General features: G+C 37.4%; 1 protein-coding gene across 2 annotated transcripts; it reads left to right on the top strand.

The window, feature by feature from the left end:
* Positions 1–437: 437 nt before the first annotated feature.
* On the top strand, positions 438–15,264 carry chatb (choline O-acetyltransferase b). Of its 2 annotated transcripts, XM_088439692.1 has the most exons (15): positions 438–640; positions 1,019–1,090; positions 2,513–2,704; positions 5,387–5,505; positions 8,462–8,515; positions 8,607–8,778; positions 10,411–10,588; positions 10,654–10,823; positions 11,741–11,841; positions 11,909–12,037; positions 12,109–12,231; positions 12,310–12,451; positions 12,597–12,659; positions 13,777–13,914; positions 14,019–15,264. In XM_088439692.1, the coding sequence occupies exons 2-15, from the start codon at positions 1,049–1,051 to the stop codon at positions 14,277–14,279; spliced, it is 1,884 nt and encodes a 627-aa protein (XP_088295818.1). In that variant the 5' UTR covers positions 438–640; positions 1,019–1,048; the 3' UTR covers positions 14,280–15,264. The 2 variants fall into 2 exon arrangements, with proteins under 2 accessions (XP_088295818.1, XP_088295819.1); XM_088439693.1 differs by lacking the exon at positions 2,513–2,704.
* The last annotated feature ends 3,776 nt before the right edge of the window (positions 15,265–19,040 follow it).

The following is a 19,040-nucleotide window of genomic DNA, read 5'->3' as shown; positions in this document are numbered from 1 at the left end:
TATTGAGAGTCATCCTATAATTTGTGTCCACTGTGATGGATATCAGTTTTCGGTCCCTATCATTTAATCTACTCTACTAAAGCCTAGCGTCCTCTCTAGAGGACGTCCTTGCTTTTCCAATGACGCCTCGTGCGTTTGCGTGGGATGCAATTCACTTTGCTGCCTTGCTGAGACAAAATGGACGCAACAGTGGACGCAAATGCAAAGGCTGGGTCTCGGGAGGATATGGTATCACGGGGAGCAAGCAAAAGTGTGCAGCTATCATTTATATAATAATTTAACTATTGGATGTTGGGGAGGGGGATGAGTTGGGATGGCGGGGGGGTTAGATAATCTGCCTCACGAATAGATTTCGATGGGAGGAGTTTCATGCCTCCGGGATGGAGGGTGGAGGGAGGGTATAGGTAGAGTCCTTGGGAACACCTTCCGTTGGCATCTTTTTGCACGGCCGCCTTTCCACGTGGAGTGTCGCACGGTTGGCCAGTGTGCATGTGGACGAGGCTAGCGGAGCAGCCCGGGCCCCCCACCCGCACCCCTAGCCCCTCCTCATTTTTTTCCTCTTCCAAGCAGGGGACCTATCTTAATATGGGCTACGGCGGTGTGGACGCGGGGTGCTCACTGATCTGTCTCCCTTGAACAGGTAGGGAAACTTTATTTTTTATTTTCATATCCTTTCAATGTTGTTGTTTTTTTTAAAGCAGCAATTATTTTGATAACTTTATAGATTGCATGGCTGGCCGGAGCAAATGCTCTCGCGGGCCGCGCACGGCACACGAGCCATATGTTTCCCACCATTGCTCTCAATGAATAAATGGATGGCTTATAAAAGTAATGCAAATGTTAAGTATATCTTTGTTATTGAAAACAGAAGATAGCTGCATTTAAAGAGATCACACTGCTAATAAAAAGTCAAATTACAGCTTGTTATTATGGTGTATTTAGTGAATTATATTGTGAAAATAAATCACAAGCATTTTATCCAATGTTATTTGCTTTTGCTTTTGTATGCTCCGTGCAGCCTCCATCATTTGTCCCGGCCGCCGGGAAGATGTCTCGTTTGGAGACAGGCGTGGCCACAGCAGCCCCGGAGGTATAATTATTATTAATAATAATTTACGTTTGTATTCTTTGCATTTTGTTTTGAATACACTTTTGTGTTTCGTATGTGGAGTGCTGCTGTAATGTCAGCAAACAGATCCTGCCTATCACATAAAATTTTATGGCCAAACCAAAAATGTGCTTTTTATCAGATTCATAAGGTACATAATTGCCCAGTGTATCCACTTTTTGAGACGTTTTTATTTTAGTAGTGTGTCATAAGGTTTTTCCTGTAAAAATTAGGACCATGGCTCAAAAAAGAAGAAAAAAAGTAATATGACCCTGTGTCAGTCTTGTGCCAAGTTATTAAACTTAAAGTAATCAACATTATGAATAAATATCGATATTATTTGGAAACAAAAAAGTGTGATGGACCTGCAATGCATTCAGTTTACACCTGTGCATTGTGTAGAACTATGAGACCGTCAGAATTTGAAGGTGTTTCCAAACTTTTGACCCTTACTGTGTATTCAGAAGTCATTCAGTCCCAAAGATGTATTTTTACATAACTACGTATGTGTTTTCAACACCGGGGTATTTATTTATTTATTTGTTGATTTGTTAGGATAAAGTTGGGTAAAAAAATGAGAGCAATGAATGTATTAAATGTCTAAAAAATATATATTTATAGCTAAATACAGCAAGCAAACATTTGCAGAGAAAAATAAATGTTACATAAAAAACACTGCTAAAAGTTATTAGTATGGGTGGAAGTTAAAGGGTTAACTCTGGAGCCATGTAAATTTCATAGTGTTAAAAAATATGAATTCAGTTCTCTTTACTTCCTGTGGGAAGCAAACTGAGAGTCACCAGTAAAAAGTTTTGACAGCCCATTAGAAAAAAAAAAATCTTACAAAATAAGTGTTGAAAAAATGCAATTAACTGCAATTAATGGCTTGACAGCATTAGTTATTATGTTTGGAAAAGTCACAATTCTCGTGTTGGATCATTTTGGAAGGGGGCAGGTGTACCTAATAATTTGACCAGTGGTTGTATTCCCCCACATTGTCCTGATTATTTTGTTTGAAAGTAAAGAAGGGAAAAAAAGCAATCACTAATGATAACTTGAGCATTCCATTGCACGGGTCAGCCTAACAGCTGGTTGCCCACGGCAACCGCATGCAAATGCTCAAACATCAGAAAGGAAAGATCATTCATTTGCATTTAGCTGCTTTTTTTTTTAATAGGAGTTTATACATTATTCCCATGAGGTGTCAGAATTTATCGCCTAATCGGCCTTGAAGCATTAACGATGAATTATTAACCGTCTAATAATCAAGGCGTAAAAAGCACCTCTCTTTCATCCATCTCACTAATGAACAGTAAGCGCAAGAAGGTTACGAAATGCTGATGACATTTCGCAGCTGTTCCTCGGCAATCAAAGTGATGGCGCTTTCTCGTACGGTTGGAACAGAGGTTGCCCAAGGTTCCCGTGCCCCCGCTGAAGCAAACGCTGGACACCTACCTGAAGTGCGTACGCCACCTGGTGAAGGACGAGCAGTTCCGCAAAACCCAGGCCATCGTGGAGAAGTTCGGAGCGCCCGGCGGCGTCGGCGAGGTTCTGCAGAAGAAGCTCCTGGAGAGGAGGGACAAGACGGATAATTGGGTAGAAATGAAGGACGGGACGAATTGGGGTCTCGCAATGTGGTAGAATATTATGAATGCCATTGGGTGTTCACTTATTAGGGATATTATTCAATAAAAAAAATATTTTTTTTATATGTTAAAACTCCTAATGAGTACTTCTGTTACATCTTTGTTGCTGTTAGGATTTTTCATCCACTCAGAGTTCAACTTTAATGTGTTGCTATGTCAATTCAGTCTGCTGAGGGCTTACCCCACTCGCTACATTGATCTTTTGAAAATATTATTATCTATAAATGTCATTTACCTCAAACTGTATTCATTTTAACCATAATAAAAAAAGCAATAAGTCAACTTTCAACTAATGTTAACTGTCCTTTTTACAGGCTTCGTACAGGTTATAGCTTAGTGTGAAACTATAAAAAATAAATACATGTCAAGTCTTATTCAAATTAGAAACATTTTCGACCAACTGAAACGTTTGGTTCTGAAAAAAAAAATGAAACAATAAATAATAAGTGTAAATTGATCTGGAACATTAACACAGGAGCAGCAATATCAAAAACATTACACCCTAAAGAAAATGACATAAATATTGTGCAGATTTTTTTCTAAATCACATTAATCATTCATTCATTGAATTCATATTTTTTTTTTAGTTTTTTTTTCATGATAGTATATATTTATTCTGAACTGTGATAGAAAATGTTCAGTACCTGTCAAAAGTTTGGAAACATCTCACAAAACACATTCCGAGGCCAATGAAAACAAAACAACCAACTCTTGAAAATGCACAGCTGTGTACTGAAGGTCCATATTCATAACGCTGACTGAGAAAATACCAAGATGTGCAAAAAGCTTTGAAAACTCTAAATCAAAAACATGTTTTCATTTAATAAAATATTAACTTTAGTGAATTGCAGCATCAGTGGTTTTCAAGTGGGGGTAACGTTTGGGGGTATCTGAGATTTTAAAAGGGTTTTCTGCAGGTATTAGCAAATCTAATTTATTGCTGTGATAGAACCAGCAGTTTTCTTCCCAAATTAAGAGCAAATTAATTTGAAAAGGAAACAGAAGTTTTGTTGGCATCACTCGTTTGCTTTTATTTTGTTCATTTTTTTTTATAGAAGCGCATAGTCATTAGTGACACATTTCCCAGACCCAAAACTAAAACAGATGATGTTAGATGAAAATGCTTGTTAGAGTCTACTTGGCTAAAATAATAATTTTACTGGGTTGGAAACAATAACCACGCTTATGTGTCGTTGCATGGTTTGTAAGAGACAAAAATAAAAACATTGAATCTGAAGTTGTTCCCAAACTTTTGACGGGCGCTGCACTAGCACAGTTGATTGACTTGAGATTTTATTTTTGTATTACAGTGACGGTTTCTATAATTACGACAAGACAGCAGTGATATTAAGAGGTGAATGATGTCAGGTAACAGTAAAAGTAAAATGAAAACACTTTACCTTTGGGACGACAATGGCTTGTCAGTGACATGTTACGCTTAACCCCTGGGTGTCCGGGGATTTTTGAATAGCCTGGCCTTGTTATCACCCAACTTGGTCTGACTTTGAAAACTTCGTCAATCATAAATATATATTTACTTGGCAACCCCTCAAAATGTTGTGGCATCAGCCCTATCAGCAAAAAAATTATGTACAAAAAAATGTGATGATAGCAAAAGTAACTATGCTGTATATTTATATATTTATAAAATAGGAATATTTATTTTGTCATAATTATAATACTATGACTTTTGAATACTTTAGCATTATGGGAGTCCAGGCTAAGCCGATCATTGAAGCCATTGAAACGGTGTCAACACAAAAATTTCTATTGTGTCCCATTCTCCAGTTGCCATTGAAAGGATTAATGCAAAAATCGTGGAAAATCCATGATAAAACATCATCTTTTCAATATATCCAAAATTGACAATATTTCCAATTTTAAATGGCAGTAAATGAGCCCGACATGGGCTCAATTTGACCCCTATAGGGTGTACCTCTCGACCTCCCGTTTGCAAGCATTTAGAAGGGACGGCAGCGTGCCATATTGAAAGTCATCATGTTTTGAAAATCTATCTTAGCTTCAATGTGTTTTTTTATGTATGCTTTTCTTTGATATCACGCATCAAAAACACGAAAAAGCCCGAGTTGGGTGTTAATTTCCCCAAGGGGTTAATATAGGTATATTTGTAGCCTTGATTTTAGACTTTCTGGTATTGAAAATGCATTATGACAGAATTATCTAATTGTTCCATTTGTATTTTAATATCTCCTTAAGTTGCATTCAACTTTGCTTAAATCGTTAGCAGCAGTCATCTGTTTTGAATCTAATCGATTTAGCAAATTAGCCAGGGGCCAATTTGCATCAATTACCTGAAAACATTTTCTATTTATTTCCTAAAATGATAGATCCACGTAATGAGCCTGAAAAAGGACAAGCAAGTAAGATTTATTGGAGGCTCTATTTGTTGTCGCTGCCTCGATATCTCTTCAGAGATTGAGGGTGACAATGTAGGTGGTATGCACTCAGACCGCTCAGCGATATCCATCATTTCGCCCACTCTGGCTGGGCCGCGCCCACGCCCCTTTCGCCTTCGCCCAAACGGCGTTTTTACTCCACCGCGCTCATACTTTCACCCTTGACGTAATCTCATGAGTCAAAAATCACATTTTTATTTTTTGAAATCCACCAGGTGTATGACTACTGGCTGGAGGACATGTACCTGAGCAACAGATTGGCCCTGCCGGTCAACTCCAGTCCAGCCATGGTGTTTCCAAAACAGACGTTTAAAGATCAGAAGGACGCTCTCAGGTAAAGCCTCGTTATTTTCGTGTTATGTTGTCAAAATAGCTAGATTTTTTGGGGGGAAAAATTTGTATTCACACATGACTCCTGACCATCTTAGGTCATTTTGCTGCGACTCGCAGATTAAGATTAAGATTAAGATTAAGACAAACCATGAATTGGTCTCTACCCTACTGTTATTGAGGAGAAACTCAAATCAAGAAGAATTTTCTACTGGCTGACATAGTTTGATCGCCGCTCGACGAAATGTTGCAAAAATCGTAGTAAAAACAATATAATAAATCATGACATTGTCTGTCTGTTTAGCATGAAGTTCACTGAGAATTTAGAGCTTAAATACCATCGAATATCGATCCTGCATGACATATTAGCAAACTAAAGAAGCCTAGCAACTGAGCGGCAACGTAAATCAAGAAACAAAGCACAATGGGAAATCTAGGAAAAACGAAATAGAAAAATAAATATCGCCGCATATCAAATGCTAGGGCAACGTAAATGTAGGCTAAAGAAAATTCAGCACACGGGCTACAAAAACCTGAAGGATGAGTTCCAAATTGCGCAGAATTTAAACAAATGGAGAGCAGCGTTTTATGGACAAACTATTCGGGTGTGCAGCTCGCCATTAGCGTTTGACAGCTTTGATGCACTGACTGAATATTTCCAGAGCAGCACAAGCAGCTGGTACGGCCACAGAGCCTTATTTAATTGGCGGCGACAAGGCTAAACTCCCCACCGAGGCCGCTGGTCAGACCTCATTTAGGGGCGCGGTGCTCGGCGGACGCCCCCCTTTGCATTGATCTGTCTTCGGAACGTAATAACGCCAAAGACAAATGACTAGCGGGCTAACGGCTGACAAGCCTCAGTGTTTCCCCTCGTTGCCTACGTCGCCCACTCACGTAAACACAGATGAGCACATGTGAGCTTTCCCTCTGTAGCCCGGTAATTTCCGCTAATGTGATTAGCGCCGGTCCTTAAAGAGGCGGGAGTGCACCTCATCATGATTGCCGGCCAGAAGACGTTCCGTGCTCTCAGCGAGAACGCTTAACTTTCTAATTTGGATGCGTTTTGATGGAAGAGGATTCGGGCCGGTGAAGAGAAAAAAAAGCTTGGCAGGATTCTCATTTTTTCTCAGAATTCACATTTTAAGTCTGAATTTTTACTTTTTTTCTCTCCATTGACTCTTTCGGCAAACCGCCGATCACATCTTTTGTAGCGATCGAGAGCAACACTCCCATCAAATAGTCACACTTAATTACTATAATGCTTAATTAGCTTAATTTTAAGAGGAGCGCCGGCCATGAGTGTCATCACTCTATTTATATATTAAAAAATGTAGTCACTGGCAAAATAGTATTTCGCATGAGAGTCCTTGCCGCTGGCAAGAAAAGAATTAAAATTTTCACCATTAAGGAAGAATGATCACTTTATTGCCAGAATTCTGACTTTATCCTCATAATTCTCATTTTCCAGTCAGAATCCTCATTATTCACAGACTTTAGACATAATTCATTAAACTGAATGAAAAATTCTGAGAATAGTTGGAATTCTGAGAATAAATTCCAAACATTTCTGATTTGAACGTGAATTCTCTGAATTAATGTGGAACTCTGAAAATAGTTAGAATATTCATTTTAAAGAATTCTGACTTCAAAGTCAAAATTTACCTCAGAATTCTTTAAATGAATGGATTGACAATTGTGACTTTCAAAACAGAATTCTGAATAAAGTCAGAATTCTGAGAATGATGCCATTTAGAAATCTGAGCCCAGAACTGGGAAATCTGAAAATAAAGAGTAAAAATGACTTTAAAGTGAGAAATTCAATCTCAATTTAGTCTGAATTCTTATTTATCTGAGAATTTTGACCAAGAAATCATCAAACCAAAGAAATTGGCTTTAAAGATAAAACTATGAGAAGTCAGAATTCTGAATGAAAAGTGAGAATTCAGAGGATGAAGTCAGGGTTCAAACTAAGTAAGAATTCTCTGAATAAGGTGAAAATTCTGAGAATAAAAGTATGATTCCCACTTTAAAGAAAGAATTCCTGTGATTTTGAGGTCTGAATTTTGAGTTCTGATGATAAAGCCAGTCAGAATTTTCAGAATAAAGTCAGAATTCTGAAAGTAAAGTCAAAACAATTCTGACTTTAAAGTGAGAATTATTAAACCAACAATTCACAACTAAGAACATAAAGTGAGAATTCTGGGTGAGAATAAGGTCAGAATTCTGAGAACAAAGTCAAAAGATTTCTGACTTTAAAGTGAGAATTGTGGGAATAAAGTCAGAATCCAGAGGATTCATTAACACTTTCACTATCGATTCTTTTTTTTTTCCTCCAAAAAACAAACTTATGGCATATATTACTTGTTTATAAATCTAGGATACTTGAAAAATTTGTCCAAAAATTCCCACTTCCATTTCCACCAAGAAATAGCACTGGGAGTGTATATCCCATTGACCAGTGGTTCCCAACCACAGGTCCGTGGATGAACTGGCACCCAAAATCATGTTTTGGAACTAATTTAGCTTAACAGTTCATTCATTTGTGCTTTGTTTGGGTTTATCTTTGTTTTTTTGGCGCCGCCTCTGGCCGCTGTTGATATGACAATTAGTAGTGAGAAGGATGGTGTGGTTTTGGAAGCAGTCAGTCGGTGACGCACAGTTGTTGTGTCTCTGTGAAATCTGGCCCACGGCTGTTTATAAATTGTTCTTTCTTTGTAAGAATGTTGATGTATGATAATACAAAATTAGTTTGTTAGTTGACTAATATTATCTCTCATCATGTTATGTAGTACTGCCATATATGCATTTAGCTCGTTCGCATTAGCTCGCATCACATGTATTTCCCTTGAAATGAATAGCTTTTATAATTCAGTTTTCTGATTGTCTTAATGTAATTTGCATGCATTTTTGCAAATTTTTCATCGTCTTCACCGACCCTAATCTTCTTCCGTGCTTTTCAGATACGCCGCACGTCTCATCACAGGTGTGTTGGAGTACAAGGCCCTCATCGATGCGTAAGTCAGCCCAAAGCTCCTCAACCCGACCTGCGAAACGAAATGTTGGAGTAAGCCTCAACAGGAGCGCTTGCTCCTCTTCCTCTCGCAGGCGAGCGCTCCCTGTGGAGTTTGCCCGAGGCCAGCTGGCCGGGACCCCTCTGTGCATGGAGCAATACTCGCGCCTGTTTACCTCGTACCGCTACCCGGGCCTGAAGACAGACACGCTCAAGGTCCGCATGAACGCGGCGTCGGAGCACATCATCGTGGCGTGCAAGAACCAGGTCAGGGCGCTAACGTTCGCGTGTGGCTACCCGATGCATCAATGTGCATGCGCACATGAAATCAGACCAACGGCGCCCCCTCCCTTGGGAGCGTGAATGATTGAGGATCATCTTTCAAAACTAACAGCATGTTGGCGTAAACGCTAATGAATTAATGACACCCTCGACCTTGCTCCTTGTTTTTAAATGCGAGCTATTAAGCAGGTTTCGATTCCCACTTGTGAGTCCGGAGGGTGATTGAAGAGGGCCATCTTTGTTTCATTCACAAGGAAATGTACAGTCGAACAGTTTTCACACACTGAATGGGATGCGAAACTTATTTCGCCATTTTCAGCAGTAAAATTGCGTATATCGGTACTTAATTTGATAACTACATAAATGTTTTCACGTACAACTCATTCATTGCCAGTCCAGTTAAAATTGTCCTGTGACTTGTATAGCTGTCAGTGTAGCCAAGAATAGATCTTTGGCGCCTATGGCCGTCAATGGCACTGAATGAGTTCATACTAGTGGGTAAATGAAACTTCATGAAGCATTGATGGTATTTTTTGACTCCTCTAGATGGCGCACTTGGTTCAGAGAAACAATTTAAGGCATTTCCACTGCACTAGTATTCAGATTTAAACCAGTGCCATCCAGAGTAGTGAATACAATTTTAAAAATCACAGGTGCTTCATGAAGCTTCATTTTGCTTCATTTAATACCTTTAAAAGCACGTTTTCCCAATTGCTATGAATTAATCACAATAGTTGTGCTAAAAAAGACATGAGCTCAGGAAACAACCAATCAAAGCTCAGCATGTGAACTTTTTGACCTGTTTTTTTTGTTGTTGCCACATTTCAGGTTTCAAACATAAATATATTAAACTGGAATTATTCCACACTTGAGTCTTTTAGTATTAAAATTAAGAGTTGAGATTATTCCTCCATTTTCAGCAGTAAAAAGCGATTATAAAGTGACAGCATATATATATATATATATATATATATATATATATATATATATATATATATATATATATATATATATATATATATATGTCAATACTTGAAGTTTTAGCCATTTTCAGCTGTAAAAAGTAAAATATTTTGCCTATAATTAATTTCTAAATTCATGCAATACCTTTAAAACACATTTTGCCAGGTACTGTCACCTGAAAATATGCTCTAAGGCTCAGGTAACTAACTACTAATCACAACTCAGTTGTATTCTGGGTTTGAGCATGTGACGTTCGTAAGCTAATATTAATTCTTAACGGTATGTTGAGTATTGCGTTATAGACAAAAAAATTATATTTTTACAGCTGAATATTTTTTTTTTTTACAGCTGGGGTGCTTTAAGTTTAGGTTTGGACTTTTAAATCAACAAAGTGAAGTACAGCACAGTCAGAGTTTTCATCTGACAGCACAAGAGGTCCTATTAGTTAATTGAATAACAACCGATTAAATCAGCCACTTTGTCTGAGAGCTTCCTTGAGTCAGATCAGTACCTAAATATAGCACAAGAGACAGATATGCGGGCCCTCTTTTTGCCAAATACTAAATTAAAAAAATGACTGGACTATTAAAAAGTGTAAAAACATGTCTTTGAGGTTGCGTGACTTCTTTCTGGTGTCTATAATTGTCGTTCCAGTTTTTCGCATTGGATGTAGTCACCAAGAGTAAGCCGCTCAATGAATCCGAGATCTTATCCCAACTGGAGAAAGTCGTGTCGATGGCAGGAAACGCCGAAGAAAGATTTCCTCCGTTTGGTATCCTGACATCCGATGGCCGAACAGAATGGGCGCAAGCCCGAGACGTTCTCACAAAAGGTGCAAATTTCCTAGGTTTTGAACGGAAATTCAAACAGCGGTTAACAAAGATGTCGGTTTTCTAGAACAAACCAACATAGACTCACTGGCCCTGATCGAGAGCTGCCTGTGTGTATTATGCCTGGATGAGGCCAGTGGGACCAAGCCCACGGATACCAACCGGGCCCTGCTGATGCTCCACGGTGGCGGCTGGGAGAAGAACGGTGCAAATCGCTGGTATGACAAGTCGATGCAGGTAAGCCCACTGTCACATCTGCTATCAGTTCAGAAAATCAATTCTAGACTCTCCTTTGTTGTAATAAATGAAGCTTCATGAAGCACTTGTGATATTTTTTTACTCCTCTAGATGGAGCTGTTGGTTCTAAATGGCAGGGGATATTAAATACATTTCCACTGCACTAGTATTTATTTTTAAACCAAGACCACCTTCTAGAGTAAAAAAAAAAATCATGAAGCACCTATGCTTCATGAAGCCCGCTTCAAATGTGTCATGAAGCCTCATGAAGCATTTGTGTTATTTTTTTTACTTCTTTAGATGGCATGCTTGGTTTAGAGAGTCTGTGAAAAAGTTTATGCTTTTAAATGAAGAGCACCTTCTAGAGCAGTGGTTCTCAAAGTGGGGTCCGTGGGCCCCCAGGGGTCCATGGCCTGACTGCAGGGGGTCCGTGAAATAATTTGGGTTATTAATGAAAATGTATATTTTTGTTAATATCATTTTAAATTAAATTGTTAAAATATTCATGACTCAATAAAGCAATTAATTCAACCAGTTTAATATATTTTTAAGAATGTAATAATTTTGAAATTTGCCAATGCATTTACAATTGTTTGCTAGAGGTGATGAAGCCGGCAAAGCTAAAGCCGCGTTTTGTTTTATAATGCTTTTTTTTACTTTCAAAACCTCAGTATATTGTACTTGTTGTCAAATTTAATGTTGGCAAATAAAAAGGGCACTAATGTTTGTCTTAAATTATTTTTTTTGTTTTGTTTCCGCAAACATTTGCAATGGGGGTCCTTGGAAAATTTGCTTTCATAAAGGCATACCTGACCCCCAAAAAATGGAAAAAAAACTGATCTAGAGGAGTAACAAAAAAAAAAATCACTGGTGCTTCACGAAGCTTCATTTTCCCCATCACTACTTCTTCGTCTTAGTTTCTTTTAGGAATGGACGGAATATGCGGAGTGGTGTGCGAGCATTCTGCATTTGAGGGCGTGGTTCTGGTCCAATGCTCCGAATATTTGACGAAATATATGTAAGTTGCAAAAGAAAGGGCAAGATCAAATCCTGAATGGATATAAAGGTTCTGTTGTTGTGAACAGAGCCAGGACCGCATTAGAGGCTGTGAAACCAGCCAGTAGTCGAAAGCTTCCGGCGCCAAAAAGACTCATATGGAAATATAACGCCCAAATCCAGGGACTCCTCTTGGCATCCAAAGAACGACTCCAGAGGTAAACCATTAAGAGTTTGTTTTTACAAGGGGAGTTGAGTTTGATACAGTTTTCTTGTCGTTTTCCTCCAGAATTGTGAATAATCTGGACATGGACGTTTTCACTTTCAAAGGTTACGGAAAAGAATTCATCAAGAAGCAAAAAATGAGTCCGGACGCATTTGTTCAAGTGGCCCTCCAGCTTGCGTTTTTCAAGTAAAGAATGAATTCACTTTGGAAGTGTCGACCTCTTATCAGCGATGTTTCCATGAATCTTCCCATTTATGTGCTTAGATGCAGCGGGAAGCTGGTTTCCACGTATGAGAGCGCCTCCATCAGGCGATTCCGGGACGGCAGAGTGGATAACATTCGCTCTGCTACTGTTGAAGCTTTGGCTTTTGTCAAGTCTATGACGGATGAAAGGAGCACTTACACAGTGAGCCATTTTTCCTCTGGTTACTTTTCAGATGTTTGGTCGAGCCTAACAGGTGCAACGCATCAGACAGATGATCCTTCTAGACATCCATTGAAAAAAATGACGATAGCCTACCTGTGACGGACCTTTTTCAATTTTTTTTCAGGACACTGAAAAAATGAAACGACTGAGGGATGCAATAAATGCCCAGACGAATTATACAATTGCAGTAAGTGGGACTATGCTTCACCTAACAATTTTAAGTTTCAATGCCGAAGACAGCATTCGAACGAAAAATAACACTGGGGTTACAGTCTGAAATAAAAATCATTTTTTGAGTTCGATTTTTATAATGGTCACAACTAAAATTGGCATGATAGTTCAAAAATTGCAGTGTTTCTGCACAGCTGATTAGAACTGCACTCATCGAGCGGTTCTGAATTGGGACACGGGTACACCTGGGGTGTTTGTAAAGGCACTTAAGTGCATGAGGTGAAGTTTTAACAGGGTTTCTGAAGGCATAATCAAATCTGATTTAGTGCTTTGTAATGCCATGAGAGAAGCAGTATTTTTTCTTTTCAAATTAAGAGCAAATTAATTGTAACATGAAAACAACGATGCTGAATGGTATTATCGTGACACCATTACTAAAAGTGGCATGCCTTTATTTTGCTTAATACGGATTTATCAGCACTTTTTTAAAAAATGCTTTGTTCTGGTTAAGTGGTACTTGAAAAAACATTTCACATTAGGTACATCAGTGAAAGAAGCTTGAGAACCACTAATCTCCAGCTATGTGGCAACTTGTTTGTGCAGTCATAATTGAAACGGTGTAATGAGAGGTCTGCGCAGCTCCCGATGGGTCAACACTGCATTAGCTTTGAGTCAAGTAACCATGGGCTTAATATTGTAAATTCTATTTCAGTTTCTGCAATTTCAGTGGTTCTCAAAGCAAATGACAATTTAGTAATAATAAATATGAAAAATATACAGCATAAATAATTTGAGCATAGTGCACATTCATGTTCCAAATAATTTGCTCTTAACTTGAAAAGAAAAATGCATATTTCCTGTTATCAAAGTCCAATGTGGGCATTAATTTTTTTAAGTTGCATTAAAAACAGCATTGAAAAACATTACATTTGATTTGATTGACCTGTTCAAATCTTACATACCGCTGAATTTTTTTCATGCACCCCTTGGGGTACCCCCATGGAAGAACCGCTGCGAGTATGCAACCATAGTTAAAAACATCCGCCAGACCTGACTCAAAAACTGTGGTCCCCAGTGGTAGTACTGGTTTCCGGATTGTTCTTAGATGATTTGAAACTTCAAAACCTGTTAAGGCTATTACAGGCATGGCAATCGACAACCATCTCCTGGGACTACTGAAGAGCGCCAAGGAACTCAACATGGAGCGTCCAGAGATCTTTTGCGATGAAACTTATATGGCGAGTAATCAATTCATCCTCTCCACCAGTCAGGTATAGTCAGCTGTTCTCATCCAAGAATTTAGCTGGAATTTGAAGATCCAGTACACATGAAAAAAATTGCTTTGGTTGTGCATCACATCTCGTGTGATCTTCAGGTCCCAACCACGGTGGAAATGTTCTGTTGCTATGGTCCAGTGGTGCCCAACGGCTATGGCGCCTGCTACAACCCGCAGCCCGACCACATTGTCTTTTGCGTGTCCAGTTTCTGGGAGGACACGCAGACCAGTTCGGCTGTTTTTGTCAAAGCGCTGAACGAAGGCCTGCTGGAAATCAGAGACTTGTGCCGCGCTTGCGCTGCCATCAAGATGGCGGACGACTGCCAGGGGGGTAGCAAGCCTCACAGATCAGAGACGTAGTTCTGCTCCCATTCAACTAATATTATGATGAAGGAAAAATCCAGAGTGTTGGGGGGGGGGGTAGCTAAAACTCAGGCTGGTCCAAAAAAATGCATTGTCGTTCAAAAACCCACTTTTGAAGGGTTAATGTTTCTCAAACTTGTACGCCAATGATAGTTCTGAGTGTAAATTCTGATAGACATGGCCAGGATATAAATGTAGAAATTTGACCTACCTGAAAACAAAAGACGAGGACCTCCAAATATGATCCAAAATTTAGTGTGCAATTCATGAATTCCAAAAGTATGCATGGCACCAAACTTCAAAGCGCTGTAATGCAAAAAAACAAAACAAAACAAAACAAAAAAACATTTGAGCTCGGACGACCTTTCATTTAACTTCATAGGGTACTAATTTTGTGTATGTGTGTGACTTAGCAGATAAACCAGGTGGCAGCCTTTAGGAAACCAAAGCCATGTTCTCATTTGTCAGGTTAACTGACTTGAGTTATTCCGACGTATTGTACATAAACGGCATTAGCATAGTCATAATTAAAAAAAAATACATATTAGAGCTGTCAAAATTCATCGATTAATCGAATGAAGAACTATTTCAATAATCTAGTAATCATTTAGAGCTTATATTTAACTTAAAACTGTCCAAATATTATGATTTTTACCTCCCAGCAATAATGATTCCGATATCTGTAGTCCTTTTTAAAAATAGATTGATTATCTTTTGTGTTTAATCCAAATAAAACATTTTAAAGCATCTTCTCTTACTTTGGTAAACGATGACCGAACTACTAACTCCCTTAGTTCAAAAGGTTTGGTGAGTTTAGCATCTGTACCCCTCTTGTGTGACAATGCCTGCTTAGCTGTTTATTTTCCACAATACAATTTCTTCGATTAATCGATGAATGATCGATTCTAAAAATATACAATAGTGACAGCTCTAATATATATATATATATATATATATATATATATATATATATATATATATATATATACACATTATATATATATATATATATATATATATATATATATATATATATATATATATATATATATATATATATATATATATATATATATATATATATATATATATATCAGTGGTGGCCATTTTTAATGTTTGATGCACAAACATGGTCAGCCACTAATATATTGTAGATTGAATACAGTAGTTGGAATAGCGGAATGAGCGAGTGTGTTGAAAGCGCAGTTTTGTTCCATGACAGAATTCAGTTCTGTGTAAATGTGATGCTGCTGTTACTAAAGTTGCCAAAGATGCTGCGTGCAGACGATGCCACCACAAATGCTCTCGTATAAATGTAGCTAATCAGATATAAATGAGTGTTAGCGTAGAGAGATGAGCTAGATTGTTCTCGACGATAGCAATAATACTTTAAAGTAAGACACACTGTATGTGGCGAATGAGGCAAAACACTGTGTTCATGTGTACAGCAAAATATTTTTGTAGAGGTAGTTGTTGTCAAGTTGGGTCAATGTGTAATAATCTAAATGTGCAGTGAGGGTAAACGTGCAATTTATTCAGTCACAGATCAGGAGCACTTTTTTTTTTAAAGTAGAGCAATACAATTGTGACAAATAATTCCGCTTGAGTTTCATGTAATGTGATTTAAATGTTAACTTATTTGACAAATATAACGGAATATAACTTGAAATGTTATATGTATATGTGTATAATATATAATGTTTATATACCAATCAATTGTTCCAATTAAGAAATAATGAGAAAAACAAAGGCATGTTTTATTCCTATAGAGGACTTGTAGTTTTATATGTCCAAAACTTAAATTATGCTACAAATATATTATTGTAATTATGCCTTAAGAGATGCAAAACCTATTTTACAATATCATCTCGTTGCAATCAGTTAATATATGTCTATTGGAGTTTTACATGTGTTGCTTTATTGGGAGTGATAAAAACTAAAGAATGTACTGTTTGTGTTGATATATAATGGATTGTGTATATAGAGGGAACAATAATCCATAAGTATTATATTGCAACATAAGAACAAAGCACTATGCTTAGTCAAGTGATGAATGTGCAGCATTAGAGCAGGAATTAGATTATTTTCTTAAATATTATAGAATTAAAATGTGATAAATATTTTAGTCATAGAAAAAAATTATCTCTAAAGTGAGGTGTTTTGAATCTGTGTGCTTGTCTGATGTGTGCGTTATTTTATCCATGGAATTTACCCATTGTGAGAAAAATAAAGGCTTACTGTTTTGCAGTGGTTCTTAAATGAGGGGTACGTGAAATTTATTAAGATTTCTGCAGGTATCAGCAAATCCAATGTCATGTGACAGGAAAAGTAGCATTGTTTTCAAATAAAGAGCAAATCAATTGGAACATGATTCAACTTATTGAGAACTTGTGTTATGAGTCCTTTGCAAAACATATGACATTAAGAAGAAAAAAAAAGGTTCTATTCTACACTCTACAGTACTATATCTTCGAATTCGGGAGCCAACACCAAATGCTGCAAGGTTAGACGCCATGTTTCACAACGTTGCTAAAACATGGCAGACAAAAAACATAGTGCAATCAAGTGATTACATTTTTCTAAAACTAATTAAAGGCAAACTGTTAAACAATAATGATTAATCACAACTATGCGAAGCAGACATTTATTTCGGGAAATTATGTAAAACATAAAATAATCAAATTAAAAAATGCTTTAAAATAGTAAAAGTTAAATAAAGTAAAAGTAAAAATAAATTATACTCTTACTTGATAAAGTAAAACTACGTAAACATCCATCCTAGTCTGCTTTATAAAAGTTAAATTTGTCAGCCCTATTAAAAAAATAAATAAATGACAAAATCCCAAATTTAATTGCGTGTTGGACTCCCAAAATATCTTGACGCCAGCGTCCATAAGAGATCTTTGGAGTCGTATCCAATCATTCATATTCATCGTATCCATAATCGCATCCAATCAATTAAACAACTCAGCATGTTAATTGTTATCACAGCTCATGTTGTGTTTTATCACGGCATCATCGCTCAACCAATAAAACAACCACACAAAACCAAGCTGCTTGCTACAGGATTTGCATAAAAGTACACAATTAATCAGTGCACTGTCATCATCCAGCAAACTGATTTGCATGCTCATATGAGAGACATTACACAAGGTACAGTCCAATTCTCAGACGATGGATCTGGACCGCAATCCACTTCGCAGAGGACAAATGACTTTAAAATGACAAATGACTGCGTGGACGTATTTATGTTTCAAGAAAATTCAAGTGTTTGAGTAGTTAAAGTAATTAATAACGTTTTGATTCATTAAGCACTTAAGTAATTGATTACTTATGCTACCACAGTAAGGAATTACTTTGAGTACTAAAGCCCAAAAATAAGAGAATACTGAAGATAGTAAAGTAATCCATTCATTTTGGTAACAAATTAATAGTGTAATAGATTGCTTTAGTAACTAAAGTAATTGATTACATTTGTCACTGAAGTAATTGATTGACTATTAAATTCCTAAAGTAATTGCTTACTTATGATACAAAAGTAATTTATATTTAAATTATATTAGTAATAGAATGCTTTCAGCACAAAAGCAGTTTTACTTTTGTACTAAAGTAAATAATAACTTTGAGTAGGTAGTAAAGCAACTGATTACTTGAGATACGAGATGAATTGATTAATTTTGGTAAAGTACGAAATTAATCGATTACTTTAGATAGTAAAGTTGAAAAATAATCCATTTATTTAGTAAATTACTTCAGTAACTTAACAACTAAAGTGATTACCATAGCACTTAATTACTTTGATTACTAAAGTCTAAGTAATAGATTACTTAAGATATTAAACCGATCAATTAATTTTGATGCTAAAGTGCAAACAATTACTTTCAGCACTAATGTATTAAAATAATTGATTACTCAAGTTGTAAATACTACAGAAATCCAATACTATAGCTTACTTTAGTTATTATATGGATTACTTTATTTATTAAAAAGATAGAGTAATTGATTTCTAAGTAACCAGAGATATGATTCATTTAGCTTGATTAATTTAATACCAGCCATTTTTAGACCTTTTCGGAGGAAAAAAAAGGACCTGGAATTGAATATCTGACTCTTAAAGACATAAAAATATGTCTTTGGGGTTGAAGTTCCCAGAGTCGTCTTTGTAATTACAATGTCTTTCATTTCCTCGGGGACACAAAAGAAAGCTTTTTGATGGCAAATGTTCTCGTCCGTTCTTGCAGAAAACCTCCAAAGAAAGCATCAAAACAGATACTTAGCTCAACTGACCTCTGCAGTCGATATCTGGTTGGGGTCTACTTTCACATTTAGTCATGGACAAATCGCATATTGAAAGCCTTGTCCATTCTGGATGGCATTATTGAAGAAAGCTCACTGTTCAAACACCAGCTGTGCACCTTGGAGTTTATCGACAAGAGCGTCAACCCAGGACATCCATAGCCAATCTTAACGGCGACAACATGCGAGTGGTGGTTGACATCTGGATCAATGGCGGATGACCACCTGGAGACCCTCAAAGCCAAAAAACACAGGTGGAGTCTTTCATGCTGACCGCTATTGACTCGAAAGACACCCCTCAGACTTGTTTGCAGCTTGGGGAAAAAAAAAAAAGCTTCAACCGTTTAAAAAGGTTCTTCTACGGCAGTGCTTCTCAAATAGTGGGGCGGGCCCCCCTGGGGAGCGCAAGGTGATGCCGGGGGGGGCGCGGATGATCCCAGGAAAAAGGCTTTCTTTTTGTCA

The sequence above is a fragment of the Hippichthys cyanospilos genome, chromosome 17 (assembly GCF_059441005.1).
Source record: "Hippichthys cyanospilos isolate Australia breed blue-spotted pipefish chromosome 17, RoL_Hcya_1.0, whole genome shotgun sequence".
NCBI lineage: Eukaryota > Metazoa > Chordata > Actinopteri > Syngnathiformes > Syngnathidae > Hippichthys > Hippichthys cyanospilos.
This window is presented reverse-complemented; position numbering and strand designations above follow the sequence as displayed.